Raw genomic sequence first — 15,806 nt, 5'->3', positions numbered from 1 at the left:
TATCTCTTTTTATGCAGATAGCAGAACATTTGAACGGTCGATACTGTGCATATAATATATATATAATAGCCCAAAGCTATCATCAAATTTTTAGATTAATAGAAGAACGTTATCTTGCATATAATATATTTATACATTCATTTATAATATATGTCATAAATATATTTCATGAAAATCTTTTCATGACATATATTATAAATGTCATGAAAAGAATTCTAGCGGTAAACTAGGATTATGTAATAACTGTATCATTCTCTAAATACATAAATCTCCCTCTCTGCTCCTCTCTCTCTCTTTCTCTCTCTCTCTCTCTCTCTCTCTCTCTCTCTCTCTCTCTCTCTCTCTCTCTCTCTCTCTCTCTCTCTCTCCCTCTCTTTTAAAACTTTATATGATCCCTATGAAACATACAAGGAAAAATGGGCGTTGAAGACAAGATCAATAGCGCGCACTTTACGCATTGCGTGTTTCTAGATAAAGATATGCTCGCAACATCTTCTAGTTGCTCTTTATAAATTGTAAAGAACTTTACATTTAATTAAAATTTCATCAATATAAATTAAACCATTTATATCCATGACTCGATATATAAGCCTGATGATAGAATTATAACAAGAAGATAATATTTATAGCATTAAATTTGAAAATGGAAACAACATATTACAATTTTTAAGAAAGAAAAATCTGTTCGTTTAGCCGTATTTACTGAAAAATTGCGAGCAAAAAGAATTTATTGCGCAATGTTGTGTCAATGATCGAACAGTAATGTAACATGGAAATTACCAGATATATTCTCAGCTGACCTCGGAGCTGCCCTACGTCGTCTTCTTGCGATCGCGTCGACGAAACGGATGCAAATACGTGCAGGTCGTGCCATGTGGCACCTGCCGCATATTCTGAACGAGCACGATCGTGTTGTCTTCCCGCACGACCTTGACACGCTTGAATCAGCGACATCTTCAATCCTCAGACGGCCGATACATTCTTACTAGACCGCAACTTGACATCGCTCGTTAACACTAGAACGATTAAAATATTGTACAATTATCGAGGATGTAGTAAAATATGCATTAAAATATTGTCGACTATAAAACTTTTTGTCTATATTAGCATTTTTTCAGAATACAAGATTAATAAAGTTAATGTTACAATTTAAAATGTGCTTTTAAATTTGAAGAATTATGAATTTCAAAATAAGAAAGTATCATTAGCCGTTTTACTGTCAATCTGTGAGTGATTGCATTAAGAAATATTGTTGGGCACACAAGTATAAATTATAAGATTATAGATACATGGCACATCTCGGTATATTTAGATACGTTTTTATATATTATAATTATATGGGTTAAAAAGTTTGCTCGATTCGAGCAAAAAATTTTTTGAGCCACGAGTCTCTCGACGATTATCATCTCTTGAGATACTCGCGATAGTATTTACTCGTTGCGTGTTGCCACACTTGCGCAAATTGTTGGATTATGATTATACAAATGTAACTTGCATTCTTACTTTGGAAGTGTCTCGTATCGTTTATAGAGCGATTTTAAAGCGCATAAACTATCTCGGATGCGTCTAATGCGTGGGTATTCCCATGCAATGCAAAACGATGATCAGAAATTTATTAAAATTTATCTAAAATTCCTTAACGTTCTAAATCAAATTCCTGCCGAAAGTCCGCGAAGAGTTGAACCCTTTCAAGCGAAGTTTGGCAAATATTCTATCTACCTATGTATATCTATCGATCCTTTTGGTCGCGCCAAGAGGAGAAGATCTGTTACGACGACTTGCAAACGAGCTAGTTTTTGTACGTCCTTCGCGCTAATTTCGCTCTCTGCGCAGACACATAATATTCGCGTTCTCCAAAGATCCATTATTACTTTAATTAATCCCCTTTGGAAGCAATGCAAGCCACTAACAAATGAAATTAAGCGCGATGTACTTTGGAAACTTGAAAGCATGTCTAAAATTTTGGCGCAATTTCTGCTACAAGTAATAAAAATATGAGTGAGAGAGAAAATTAATTAATCGTGGGTTTTGTCTGATTTATTAAAATAAAATTAAAGTAAAATTGAAAATATTAGAATAGTCTAGTATAATTATATCCTAATGATTGTGAAGATAAATATATTCTAAAGTTTCAAGTTTTTTAATTGTTAAAACATAGATAATAATTTTAGCATCGTATACTTAGTTATGTCGACAGTATTTATTGTTACATGTCCAACTAATTTTTATCTATTTTAATTAAAGAAGTGGAAAGAGAGGTTAATACAGAAATTACATTATATGTAAATAATAATCAAGAAAACATTTCAATATAATAAAAATTTGACAATAAAGAGACTCTATGAAAAAAATTCCGTAAATTTCATTGATTTTTTTTTACTGAAAAAGAGACGGACGTCCTATAACAAACGTATACGTGAAAATGTAGAAATCCTAAAACGCTCTCTCAAACGAGACAATTTCGTACAGTCCGGAAATTGGTAAGCATCCAATCTTCGAGCCGCGTGGGTAAACAATTTGGCGCGATAGGAAATGGAAGTACATATCTTCCATCGTCGTAAATGTGTTTAGCCGATCGAGAACGCGTTTACATTTATGTACAAATGTCATAAATTGCAGCTAAAGATAAGTCAAGCGCGTGAAAAAGTTTTTATCGCGACAGAAAAAGAAACAATGTGGCCTTTGCATACTTGCCTCACGATTTATAAAAGGGACAACGTGCCATCGCCGTCAAGTTTGAAAAATAAAAGCGCTCTGCTGTAGATATAAACTGCAATATATCTTGGAGGATTCACGTGGTCGCGCAGGCATGTTCTTTCTATATCCCTGTAAAAAATGATTATAAGCCGTTTCGTTTACAGAGCACGTATTGATAGCAACATGCAACGTGATAACTTTATTAACAGATAGTAATATTATAGAGAGGAAAAAATAGAAATATATATATATATATATATTACCTACAAATAATTTAAAAAATGTATAATTATTGAAACTCCACTTTGGAGAAGGAGCAATATAGTGGACTGGGTAATTCGAGATAAGGTCAAAAGTAGATTCTGGCAAATAAGACTTCTCGTTGTTTGTTTTCGCCAGGGTGAGAAATGGTGAGAAACGCAAAGTGCCGCTCTTCGCGGCGCACTTCGCAGCCTAGTTTTGCGGGTTTGCATCGCATTTTGCAGTCGCGCGCGAGGCACGTATCACACGTATCCTCGAGCGACGGATGACGCAGTGTATATGTAACAACGTGGGTGGGTAGGTGGAGATCGCGCAGGAGGGACACCCGATGACGGAGAGCGCGACGCGGAGCGACCCGAGGACGAGGACGGGATGGACAAGGACGCGGCGAGAGTGCGGGTGCGCGTCTGCATGCGCCGCTGCGGCGACGCCGTAGTACCGCAACCCGCCACTCTCCGCCGCCTCGGCGCCACAGTCCTTCACTCCGCATGTCCGGAGCCGGCTGAGCCGTTCTCTCAGCACCTCCTGCTATCTCTGATAACGTTCGTCCACCTCTACTCACTTCCTGCAAAATGGTAAGTCAACGATCCCAAGAAAATCTCATCCTATATAACGTTGCAGTGTATCAGGGGCTGATAATATTCGCTGAAAGCAATTAAGGGTAACCTTGCTGAATACGTTGCTTAAAGATTTTCGTTCCATCGGAAATTCTCCGAAGGTCTAGAAGAAATACAAATTTTAAAGCGAAATATTCGAATTATATTTTTTTTGTCACATTTACGCTCGCGGATTCCGCGCGTGTCGTGCGCGGAAAGAGGTCGCATGACTGACAGACGTGCTGCAGCTGCAGTGCGTCGTCTGCTGTTGTCATCTCTGCCTTACTCGCGACTGGTTAGTCGCGTGTAACGGAAATCTCTTTAGTGAAATGGAGAAAAGCCGGATGAGCTGTTAGCAGGGCTGAATCATAGAAGAACGATTAACACTAAGTGAAAATACGATTTTCGTTCTGACGTTTAATACGACGTGATCTAATGACAGGAAAGACGGGAGGGATCGTGATCGGAGTATGTTTTTGATTGCACAATTTACCGCGTGATAGCAGCACGTGACGGGAAAGATTTTTTACGAGTAATATCTTGAAAATTTTTTTACAATATTACAATCTCTCTTTTCAAAATTATTTATATCATCAATTTATATTTCATGTGCAGACAATTTCACGAAGCCTGACTAAAATTTTATTTGTACAATCTCTTACTTGTTACAATATTGTAACACTAAGAAAAGTTAATTTACATGAATATTTTATTTTTTGTTATTGCTATATTTGTACTGCATTTATATGTGTGATATATTGATAAAAATATGTAAAAATGTTGCGCTAGATGAAAAATATATTTAAAAAAATATTTTTTTATATTACTTATTTTTTTTTAAAACTGTAGCAAACATTGCGTGTAAATATATCATAATTTTTCCAATTAAAATAAAAAATATTATATTTTATATTTTATACGTGAAAACACGTTGATCGACATTCTCTTGGTTTTTTAATAACATTTAATTATTCTCGAATTACAAAAGACACAGAAAAGAATGCAAAGCTCTAACAAAGCAAGAAATTGCACATTTGGACATTTGTGATTTTGAAAACACTTTTGTATGCAGTGTATATTCGATTTACATATCATTACATGTACCATCTTATGCGGATATTGATCACTTAGTGAAATATACCTAAGTCCTCGTGTTTGCGCGCGAATATACTCACATCCGCAGTTATTAAAACCAGGAAATGGAACCGTATGCCTTTCGCGATTGAGTATTTGTAGAACGATCGTTCGAGAAGTGATTGTATCGATCTGTTTTTCTTTATCCATGAGAGTTTAAATTGCCACTTTCGTCGAAAGAGTTCCAAACTGAAAGCAAAACAATGACATTAATTAGCGCAGTTCCTTACGTTATTTCTTACAACATTATTTACAAAATCAATGATGTATACTAAGAGATAAATTTTAATTTTTCTTATAGAACTAGTCGCAAACTAAATGATATTCGAGATCATCTTTTTATGGTAGAGATATATATCTTTCTGTATAAAAAAAATATCTATCTGGGGAAATATTTTTAATCGTTTGTAATACTCTTTCGTGTGTTACATAAGAAAGAAGGCATCAAAGCACAAATTCGAGACATTATGTATATATCCAGGTACTTGCGGACGCGACATTGGCGGACAATCATCGCCGTCATCGTACTTTCACGGCAAACGGTAATCCGGACGTTATCACAATATGCAATCTAGTGGACGGTGAGACCTTGACTTACAGCTTGGCCTTGATAAGAGGTCGAGCACCCGTGCTATGCAGTTACATTACTGTTCGAGGTCATAAAAATGTAACTTCGGAGTGGCCGATCATCGCGGGACAATTCCGCGTCCTGGTGGATTTGGCACGTGGCCCGAACAAATTAGAACTCGAGGCAGGCGGACATAAAAGAAGATTGATGCTTGTATATGAGCCGAGAACCACCAGGCTACGGGTGACACCGGTCTATGTCATCTGTGCAGGTCATGATGGTTATTTTCAGGTATAACGACAAAAATAAATTATATAAAAAAATAGTCATAAGCATTGTAAGATAAAATGATGAGGAAGCAATGTGCAAGTTTCTAATTTGAACAACTCTACTTGTTTTATAAATTAAAATTATATCATATAAATCTATTATTTTGCGTGAATATTCAAAATTTCAGATTTGATCATATAGTAATATAGTGTATATTGTGTAATCAATTGTTTCGCTAATCATATAATCAATTGTTTCGCTAATCATACAATCAACTGTTTCGCCAATCATATTTTAATTAATATTATTGAAACTTCTCCATTGTATGCAAAAATGTTATGTTGATGATTAATAACTGACATTTAAGAAAAATCATGATAAATGATTGCGACTCATAATTCAGCTACTTGGAACATAGCGTGCACTTTTTCCAATTATCGATCGTCCTTCTGTTACATGAATAGCTGTAACGTCACATTAACTTTGCCTACGTACTTTGCCGGCGCATTAATTCGGTTATTCTCTCTATCTTTCTCTCTCTCCCTCTTTATCACTTAATTGTATAAAATGATTATACTCTCGCTACTTACTCATAAAAAATTACAGAGCCTCTAATTATAAATCACTAAATGTAATCTGCGTTTTCAGGGTCCACGCAATGAGGATCGGTCACCTGAGAGCGCGGCAACGAGAATAGGACTTGGTGCCAGGCTTCTTCAGACTCTGACGGCCGAAAAGCTCTTGGAAGCCGGTTACGGCAGAAAAACCTTCCAGCTAGAAAGAGATTTAGACGGTCCGGAATGCCTGGTCATGCACAGTATGCTTCATGTAGATCAGGCACGAGCAATGAAGCAAAGGGAACTTTGGGAGTTAATCGCGCGCGAATTGATGACCGGTCCCTTGGCGTCCAAGGATCGCAAATACCTGGCGTTTCTATCATGTACGAGATACCGTGGCGCGCCTAGTCCTCGAACACACGAGGATACTTTAGCGAGGACGCAAGGTCATGCGGCTCTTGGTGGAGGTGGTTTAGCGCTTTTCGGTTCGGCATGTCTTCATACTTGGCCTACGCGTATGGCTCAGGTTGGTTGATGTGTTGCCTGTGAATAAAAATAACTCCATATATGAGAAGAAAGAAATCTGTTCGTTTTTCATTTCATATAAAACATTGTCAAAAGAGTGGTATTGTTCTAAAATAAAATTATTATATATTTTGTAATATAGATATTACCAAGGTTTTTGGATGCCACTGTCATCGATACCGAGCAACTCATGGACGACAGTAATTATCGAGGCACGCATGGGGGCTGCTTGGCGACGACGTTAGGTTCTGTTCTACACGAGCTTGGTCACACTTTCGATCTTGGTCATACCCGAGAGGGGATAATGGGTCGAGGATTCGACTACGTCGACAGGGTTTTCGTGGGCGCAGCTGGAATTGACTTCAATCGTAATCCCATCAGAAGGGATCCTCAACACACGACCGTCGCTCTTAGCAGACCTCTCAGCGTTACGGTAACCGTGCAAGAATCTATATTATCAAGTCCACGAAGAGGTAGATTGCTTTCGGAAACATCTAGACCTACGCCGTCACCTACTTCGAGGCAGTTGCCTGGAAGACTTTCAGCGCCAGCTAGTCCCGAGCTTAACAGATCTCTCTCTAAAAGTTTGATCGCTTCGGAACCTCCAACACAGCCTGATCGCACATTTTGGGGTCCGTCATGCGCGGCGTTACTTTCGTATCATCGCTGGTTCAACAGCGAAATGGACAATATTTCCAATAGACATCATCATAAAATAGAGTATGAAGGGAAAAGGTGAGTTTGCTGTTAAAAGTATGTTGTTTTTCTAGAATAAATATAAAATATTCACATTTTTGTTCACATCTAATCTCTTAAATTATTTTTTTTTATAACTAATTAAATATTTATTATTCAATTAATTTAAACTATTTATTTATATATATCTACTAGTAATTCATGATCAAATAAGCACAATTAGTTTTAACAATTACCGGTTTTTTTTTCTATTCACCAGGAATGTAGTGAGATCACGATATGGAATACGAGTAATAGAACTTAGAGAGAGTTCGGGAGGAATGGTTGTGGGTTCCCGCCAATTTCCTGGTTCGCGACCACCTTTGGAGGCTCTAGTTCCACTACCTCCATCCCACTGCCTCACCACTCTTATCCTAGTTGCTGAAGACTCCACCGGGAATGTGCTCAAACATCCTCTTCCCACTGCCTTTTAAAGGTCAGCAGAAACAATGATGCGTAATTTTATCTTCTAGTCTCCGGCGAAGGTTATTACAATCCGTAAGCAATATCGGCTTAATATACATATTGTAAATTATGCAACGATATTTTTGTTCCTTTTTCTTCTTTAGTTTATATAAAAGTTTATATTAGAGGCGTTTTTTTTTTAATTAAAGATATATAGAAACAAATCTTTTCTCTGTATTGATATCTTTTATACATTAATTATGTATTTATGATAAATCCACATAGAGAGAAAAAAAGAGGGAGATCGGTATAGATCGGTATAGATAGATTGATATTTTTAGATATATGTCTGTATTATAATATACACAATACTGAATCAGAATAAAAATTTGAAAAATGACATTTACAGAAATATTTATAGAGATGATAATTTAATTCTTATGATGAGTTGAGTAGTTTTTCTTATTCTATGAATATAATTGTTAATTTTTCATTCTGTGAATATATATATGTATAATAATATGTCAAAATAAATTTCTAGTTTCTATTTATGTAAACATATAGAGTTGATCATCCAAATACATCATGACAACATTATATATAGCTTTTATTTAAGATCGTTAATCAAAGTATTATACTGCCATTATATATCTTTGGTTTTTGAAATTGCAAGTAAGTCAGTTGAAACAAAAATATAAGGCAATTTCTATATGGGATTTGAAAAAGTTTTTTTCGTATTATATAATTTAATAAATTTAATTTTATATGATTTGTTTATATATATACGATTATATAACTGAAAACTCGCTGCTTTGTATGTATGTGAATCTGGTATGTGCAGGTGATATAAATTTTATAATAATGTATGATTGCGTAGCTAAATAATAAATATTTGATAACTATATGAGATACATTTTGCTCATGTATAACACTTATTATCGAATATATTTAAATGAAGGGTATTACTTAATAATAATTAATTTTGTAATGATAATTTTTAACGTTTCACATGAGCTATTATCTCAATTTTTATTAGTAAAAATAACAATTAATTGACGACACTGGTAATGCGTGCACAAATGCATTGACAAATATAATAAATAATACATTTAATATACAAGATACTGGAAATGCTTGTGTGTTTGTATAACTACATTGCGGAAAATTTCATAGAATAATATATATGCAAAAAATTATATATACTTATATGAGTAAAAATAAAAACATAAAAAAATGAGTGATATAAGTTTTAACAAAATCGCACTAAGGCAAAACAACACTTGTATACTATATTATAAACATATGTACAGTATATCTTATATTATTATTATAATAAATTAGGGTAGTGAATCAAACATTAAAAAGACAATATTATACTATCGGCTTTGCAAACTAGCGAGAAGAATCTATGTATTTTAAACTAGGAATATAAAATTAGTTAAAAACATGGCTACAAATTATTAGACCAATTTTCCCTCAAAATGTTGTTATAATTTTATAATTCATAACAAATATTACATATGATGACTATCATTCATTATACACGTGTGTACAATATAAAAAAATATGGAAAAAGGCAAAATACTTAAAAAAAAGGAAATAAAGATCAATATAATTTAATATTTTACGTGATAACTATTTAAGATATCATATAATGATTTATAATAAATCATGTAAAATTAAAAAATTTAGTATTCCGAAAATTTATAGTTATTTGAAAAAATGTATTATTGTGAATATATTATTATTTGCATCCTCTTTTGATAATATTCAAACCATTAAAATTTGCATTAAAGGAAGTGTAAGATATAACATATGGAAATAATTCTTATCGTAAAATAATATTATGTTATTACGTTTAATAATATTATATTATTTATATAAATTATATTATAGTATATATATATTATATTAAAATATGATTTACATGCAAAATATTATTTTTCAAGGATAAGCAATAAGTATTCTGTCAGATAAGAGTGATGTCCAACACATTTCCGTAAACATATGTCATATTATTGCAAAACTTTTTTTAAGCTGATGATAACAATATAGCAGCGTAATTCGTTTTATCTCACAGTAGATATACATATATATGTCAAATGCATACATTTCGAGGTTATAGAACATGTCATCCACCGATTCAATCACCCAAGAAAAAACTCGTACTGCAACAGAATCTGATCACGGAGTGCAATTTCCTGAAATAATCGATGATAAAATAAACACGGAAGAATTTTTAGAAGCCGCTCGCGATGTTGTACGCACAGTCGGTATATATCAATTTCTAATTTTAATCTAAAATTATCAAGATTAATCGTTGCTGAACAATCGCAAAAGTTTTGCCTTAAACCTGGCACGATACGCGAGCATTAAAAACAAATCTGTGTTTCAGATAAATTTGGCAAATTGTTCGCTCCTGTACGATATGATATGCAAGGCAATATCGATGTAAGTGCAAACTTTGATGTAAGAAACCTTCTAAATCTAAACTATGCTATGAAGTCTTTAATATATATCTTTCAATTATAGAAACTTACAACCAGATATTCTATAGATCAAAAAAGTAATTCAACTCTGCAAGACCTGATCTTGCTCGAAAAATCTACTGAGGAAGATCTCATTGCAATTGATGCTTTAATGTGGTTGAGAAGGTATTTGAATGTCTGTACAAATTCTTTTTAAATATGCATACCTATATGTAACATTTTTATTCAGTTGCTAAATATTTTAGGGCCTTACATATGATTTTATTATTCTTCGAAAAGATTGTGGAGGATCATAAGGCTGGGAAAGCAACAGAAGATTTAGTTGCATTTTTAAAAGAGGCATATAAAGAGACTCTAGAGCCATATCATGGTTGGATGGCACAGCAGTTATTTAATGTAAGTATAAATTTTCCTATAATTTGATTAATATTTAATAATATACGTTAATAATATATGTTAATAAATGTTTAGATCAGAAAAAAGTTATAATACTAAAAATAAATAAGAGTATGATAATATCGAATTTAAAAACTGGAAATATTTTTACAGCTCCTATCACGTATGACACCTACTCGTTCGCAACTCTTATTCGCATTAGCAGATGGACAACCAGGTAAAGAAGAAGTTACATTATATAATATGGAGTTGTTCTTAATCAATTTAAAGAAAAATGTGTTAGCTTTAAAGAAATTTTATAATGATCATGATATAGAAGTGACTACTGTAGTGTAATATAATAAAGTATATTTTAGATTTTAATGTTATTTATTTATACTGCAGAAAAATGTCAACAAAAAAGATAAATTAACAAATTATGCTTAAAACAATTAATATAATAAAGTTAGGAGAACAATTTCGCGTGTGATATCTATTATGCATGAAATTATGAACTTCTTTACACAGAATATATATATTATATATCTATAAGTTGTATCAAAATATTAATAAAATTGGTTTGATTCAGATCTAACATCATTCAAATATCACATTGCACACATTAAGTGTTATAATATTAATATAATATATATTATATATTATAGTAAAATCACTCAAAAGCAATAAAGTTAATATACATTGATATACTCTATGTTATCAATTCCATATAATTGTGCAATGTAAAATCTTTTAGCATGATGATTTGCCAACTGCTTCAGAGCTATTGTAGCTGTAATAATTTCTGTAATGAGCAGAAAACTCATGACGCCATTAGCAATTGTTTCGCTAAGATGAGGTATGGTTTTACTATCAAAAAGAAGAAACATCTCTAAAGGAAAATGTATGAGAGTAGATATCAGCCAAAAACTTGCCAGTTCTGGAATCTGTTTAAAGTAATATTTTTAAATTAACATTTATTTGTCCAATTTAGCTATCTCCTATCTTATTGAAATATACTACCTTTCCTGCTAAATTTCCAAGATATCCCAAGTATAGTCGTAAACTTTCCAATGTTGAAATAACAATGAATACCGCTATAGTTATAACTTTGTATACATCTGTCAAATAATAATACTGTAAAATAAAAAATAATATATCTTTTTATTTAAGAGCTATTTTTAAATACTAACTTTAAAGAAAATTTTCTGTTTTATTGTATTTACTTTTGCATCCAAATTAACAATTATTATAGCAAACCACAATGGAAATATCCCTACATTAAAATACAATGCCATTTGGAGTGGCAAATTGGATTGTATCTGATTTCCTGCAAAAAGTGAATAACAAATCATAAGAATTATGATTTTAAATTAGATTGTCAAATTAGTAAAATTTTTATAAGTGTTCTTCGTATAAATTAATAAATGGAAAAAGTTTGTTAATTAACATTAAATATTTCTTATATCTTAAATCTTTTGTAATTGTCAAAAATATCGGATAAATATATTAATTATAGTAGTCAATTAATGAATCAATCGCAAATATTTACTATTATCGTTTTCCATGGCAACCATTTCCATTATTGACGATAAAAGCGAAATGCGTACCTACATCATAAAATTCCTTTTTCCGATCGTAATAGGCTAAACCGGGAAATATACGATCCGATGCATTGACAATTGATGTCCTCCACATCCACATTGCTTATAATATAAGATTCTCACGTTCAGGTACAAATGCAAAATTCAATTATACATAATTCGAAGCCGAATTTGTATTTCAATTTTTTGCATACAAAATCCAATCGCGTGATGCAACAATAAACAGAGTGAAGCCTGAGAGGGGTCACGCCAACTTTTTTTGTGAGATCGTTTTCCTAGTTGATATAGTAGCGTCAACTAGATCCATTTTAAAAAGCCGGTGGAACTACATGGCCAGGTTCACTTTTCGGTGCTACTTTTCGGTAAAACAGCTGCTTGATGCCTTAGAACCATAGACATAGTATATCTAGACCGAGTGTTGAGGAGTGGGGGCCGATGCCCACGTAGAAAGCTGCGATTGCGATTGCCTCAGCCAATCAGAAAGCACCAATTGCAAGTATGATTGGAGCGTAGCAAATCACAATCACAAACGCAATCGCAGCCGCGAGCCGCTAGTGTGATTCGGGCTTTAGATCCAATTGTGGGTTAAAATTGTGGAAAAATATTATTGATTTATTATAATGTTTTATTAGCTGCGCGTGATGTTTTGTCATTCTAGTATATACTACGAACAACGATAATAAGTTATTACTGAAATATTTTTATATATATGTGCATGAGACATTAAATAAATTTTCTTAAATAAATTTTTTAAATAATTTTTTCCCTAATTTTTAAATATATGTATAACGTGTGGAACATATTTAAAATAAATTGTTTTTACTTTTTTCTTATTCTTGGAACAAAAGCGTCAAGTATCAAGCATTTTAAGCAAAATATGCTTTTAAATATTATATATAGCTTTTTATTATTAATTAATTTTTATTAATTATATTCTTTAAATAATTTTTTAATTTATATATTCAATTGGATACACTAGTGCACACTGATGTACACTAAAAGCTATTATACAAATATACAGGGTGTATCTGAAATGATGCACTAAACTTTAGGAGCGTATTCTAGAGGTCAAAATAAGACTTTTTTTTCTTATGAACATGGGTCCGCAAATAAACCCCCCTCTGAGCTAAAATTCGAAAATGTGTGAAATACGTTTTTATTATTTCATTTTAGTGGCTTACTTCATAGTTTACTGGGCTATACCATATTTCAACCTTCTGCCATTTCTTTTTCTGAAATACAGCCAATTTTTAATTTTTTCCTCAAACTTTGGGACCTCTAGCTCGGAGGAGGGTTCATTTGCGGACCCATGTTTATAGGAAAAAGTCTTATTTTGACCTCTAGAATATGCTCCTAAAGTTTAGTGCATCATTTCAGATACACCCTGTATATGTATACAAATTTATATAAGTATAAATAATTAAAACAATAAGATAATTAATACAAGTCTTTTGAAAATAAACATATAATAATAGATACGCTCCGCTTAACGCTATTTTCGCTTGAAGAACAATATTCTTCGCGCTCCTTTGTCTTATATTTTGGGACGTAATTTTATTTTTGATTAATAAGATTTTTGCAAATGAAATGGTATTAAAAAATGCGGCATTATTCGGATAAATTTCAATTAAATAAAAATCTAAAAATTAGATAAAAAGGGCCTAAGAGGATAAGCATAAGTAAAAGTTGCCCCCGCACGTATCAAGTCTAGATTGATACCATAGATTGGCATCTATGTGACTAAAAAATCCTGCAACTATCAACCTTAAAATTACATTTTTGTAGGAGTTATGAAGAGAGAAACAAAATCGAAAAAGTGGTTTTTCTCGAAAACGGCTGAACCGATTTTGATGAAAAAAATATATGTTATGAACATCAATGAGACTATTTTAAGAATAAATCTAAAAACAATTCTGACAAAAAATACGGGTAAAAAAATATTTTTGAATTTTTCAAAAATTTTTTTTGAGGTTATGTTTCAGAGTTACATCTCCAATTTTTTTTCAAAAAAAACCTTAAAATGTCTAACATATATTTTTCCCAAATTTGTCGTAGAGGTACTTCATGGCGAAAAATGATGAAAATCATGCATGCGGCGCGGTACCACGCTTTCGCAGCACACTCTCGCTCCAGCCGCGTACTTCGAACCCGACTGACCGGTTAACACTATATTAAACTAATTTTAGTCTGTGATCATATGTCACCTTTGGCAACCTCCCGAATCCGCTATTCATTTGTTTTCAACTTTCTTAAGATTTACGACAAATAGCCGAGCGTTTTGTTCTGAAAGCCAACTTCGGCCGTGACTTTTGCTTCCCGCTCACATGAAACATCTGAAAAGAGCTATTAATAAGAATCTTTCGTTATTTCATGCTTCTTCTTGAAAACTGATTGATGTGTATTCGCGACGCATAATAACTGCTAGCAATTAACGTATGCCCAGAAGTACGTAATGCCAGCTTCAGTTTTTTGATAGTCATTTGTTTCTCTGATTAATACTGCGCAGGCTCGGTCTTCCAAATCTGCTATTCATTTATTTAATTTAACTCTCTAGGGCACGGTCGTATATACAGGCAGAGAGAAGCTTGAGAGCGGTCATCCCCCCGATTTAGGTGGAACCCGTATTCAAGACGCCTCTATGTCCATAAAACGTGGACATTGAACTACATAGCCATGTCCATGAAACTTCCCAACACGCAATGGGGTAACACGCAATGTCCACAAATTATGGTTCGGTTCCGTGCTATGTGCACATAGTGTCGGTAGTATATATATCTATAACATACTGACTGCTTGACAAAGAGAGATGATTAAGCCGTCTTTGTTTCTCTTTCGTTGCGTATGTGTGCAGCGTCCATGAAGGCACAAACACCGATATGTTGAGCACATGGATACAACTGCTAATTGGTTGACAAAGAGAGATGATTGCGTCTTCTTTGTCTCTCTTTCATCGCGTATGTGTGTAGCGTCCGTGAAGGCACACCGATATGTTGAGCACACAGATGCGATTATTCATGATAATATCAGACAAGGAGTGACAATCGCGTGCTATCCTTGTTCTTTTAACGTATCGCTTTACGGCCGAGATACGGCCTGAAAATGCTTTCTGGCCTCTCGTGGTAGAAAGCAGTAATGCAACAAGACTAACGGGGGCCCATATGAGAATTTTATACTTGCGTATATACGTATATAGTATTTGTGCATACATATGTTTAAATTACAGTTAAAATTATACATGCAATAAAATATTATATGATGATCAATAATAATAGGATAATAAGTAACAGAGTGAACAAATACTAAGAAAAAAATTAATAAAAAATTAAAAAATGTGTGTGTATATGTATAATCAAAAATTAAATTTTTTATGTTTTGTTATAAACATTTTTACATTTTATGTGAGAATTATATTAAAAACAAAATAATACTATACTCTATACATTATTAATCAATAAATTAAAAATGTTAAGCTTTTAAAAAAAAAATTGGGTTTTTAGATATGTTTCTTAAAGTTTTTTTCTTGCAATATTTTACTAACCCGTAAAGTTTTCATCAATCTATTTTATTCATGTTTTATTTTATGTAAATATTAA

The 15,806-nt window shown here is 32.9% G+C and overlaps 3 protein-coding genes across 9 annotated transcripts; 2 read left to right on the top strand and 1 right to left on the bottom strand.

Annotated features, from left to right (window-relative positions):
* Positions 1 to 3,429: 3,429 nt before the first annotated feature.
* Positions 3,430 to 9,195, top strand: LOC115242923 (putative zinc metalloproteinase YIL108W). Its single transcript, XM_029819543.1, has 5 exons — positions 3,430 to 3,533; positions 5,170 to 5,547; positions 6,175 to 6,609; positions 6,751 to 7,343; positions 7,564 to 9,195. The coding sequence occupies exons 1-5, from the start codon at positions 3,531 to 3,533 to the stop codon at positions 7,775 to 7,777; spliced, it is 1,623 nt and encodes a 540-aa protein (XP_029675403.1). The 5' UTR covers positions 3,430 to 3,530; the 3' UTR covers positions 7,778 to 9,195.
* A 422-nt stretch (positions 9,196 to 9,617) lies between these two features.
* LOC115242924 (glycolipid transfer protein) lies at positions 9,618 to 11,761 on the top strand. 4 transcript variants are annotated; one of them, XM_029819547.1, is made up of 6 exons: positions 9,618 to 10,021; positions 10,144 to 10,199; positions 10,281 to 10,414; positions 10,483 to 10,633; positions 10,787 to 10,850; positions 11,367 to 11,761. In XM_029819547.1, exons 1-6 carry the CDS (start codon positions 9,877 to 9,879, stop codon positions 11,369 to 11,371), a joined length of 555 nt encoding a protein of 184 aa, XP_029675407.1. In that variant the 5' UTR covers positions 9,618 to 9,876; the 3' UTR covers positions 11,372 to 11,761. The 4 variants fall into 4 exon arrangements, with proteins under 4 accessions (XP_029675407.1, XP_029675404.1, XP_029675408.1 ...); XM_029819548.1 differs by having other exon boundaries at positions 9,637 to 10,021; positions 10,281 to 10,402; XM_029819544.1 differs by lacking the exon at positions 11,367 to 11,761 and having other exon boundaries at positions 9,632 to 10,021; positions 10,787 to 11,200.
* LOC115242926 (transmembrane protein 17B-like) lies at positions 10,990 to 12,611 on the bottom strand. Of its 4 annotated transcripts, none has more exons than XM_029819549.1 (4): positions 12,220 to 12,611; positions 11,803 to 11,939; positions 11,633 to 11,746; positions 10,990 to 11,556 (listed from the first exon to the last, which is right to left on the bottom strand). In XM_029819549.1, exons 1-4 carry the CDS (start codon positions 12,311 to 12,313, stop codon positions 11,302 to 11,304), a joined length of 600 nt encoding a protein of 199 aa, XP_029675409.1. In that variant the 5' UTR covers positions 12,314 to 12,611; the 3' UTR covers positions 10,990 to 11,301. The 4 variants fall into 4 exon arrangements, with proteins under 4 accessions (XP_029675409.1, XP_029675410.1, XP_029675411.1 ...); XM_029819550.1 differs by having other exon boundaries at positions 11,836 to 11,939; XM_029819551.1 differs by having other exon boundaries at positions 12,162 to 12,299.
* Between the last annotated feature and the right edge of the window lie 3,195 nt (positions 12,612 to 15,806).

The sequence above is a fragment of the Formica exsecta genome, unplaced genomic scaffold (genome assembly GCF_003651465.1).
Source record: "Formica exsecta isolate Colony F162 unplaced genomic scaffold, ASM365146v1 scaffold66, whole genome shotgun sequence".
NCBI lineage: Eukaryota > Metazoa > Arthropoda > Insecta > Hymenoptera > Formicidae > Formica > Formica exsecta.
The sequence above is the reverse complement of the archived record's forward strand: the minus strand, read 5'-3'. Positions and strand labels throughout refer to the sequence as shown.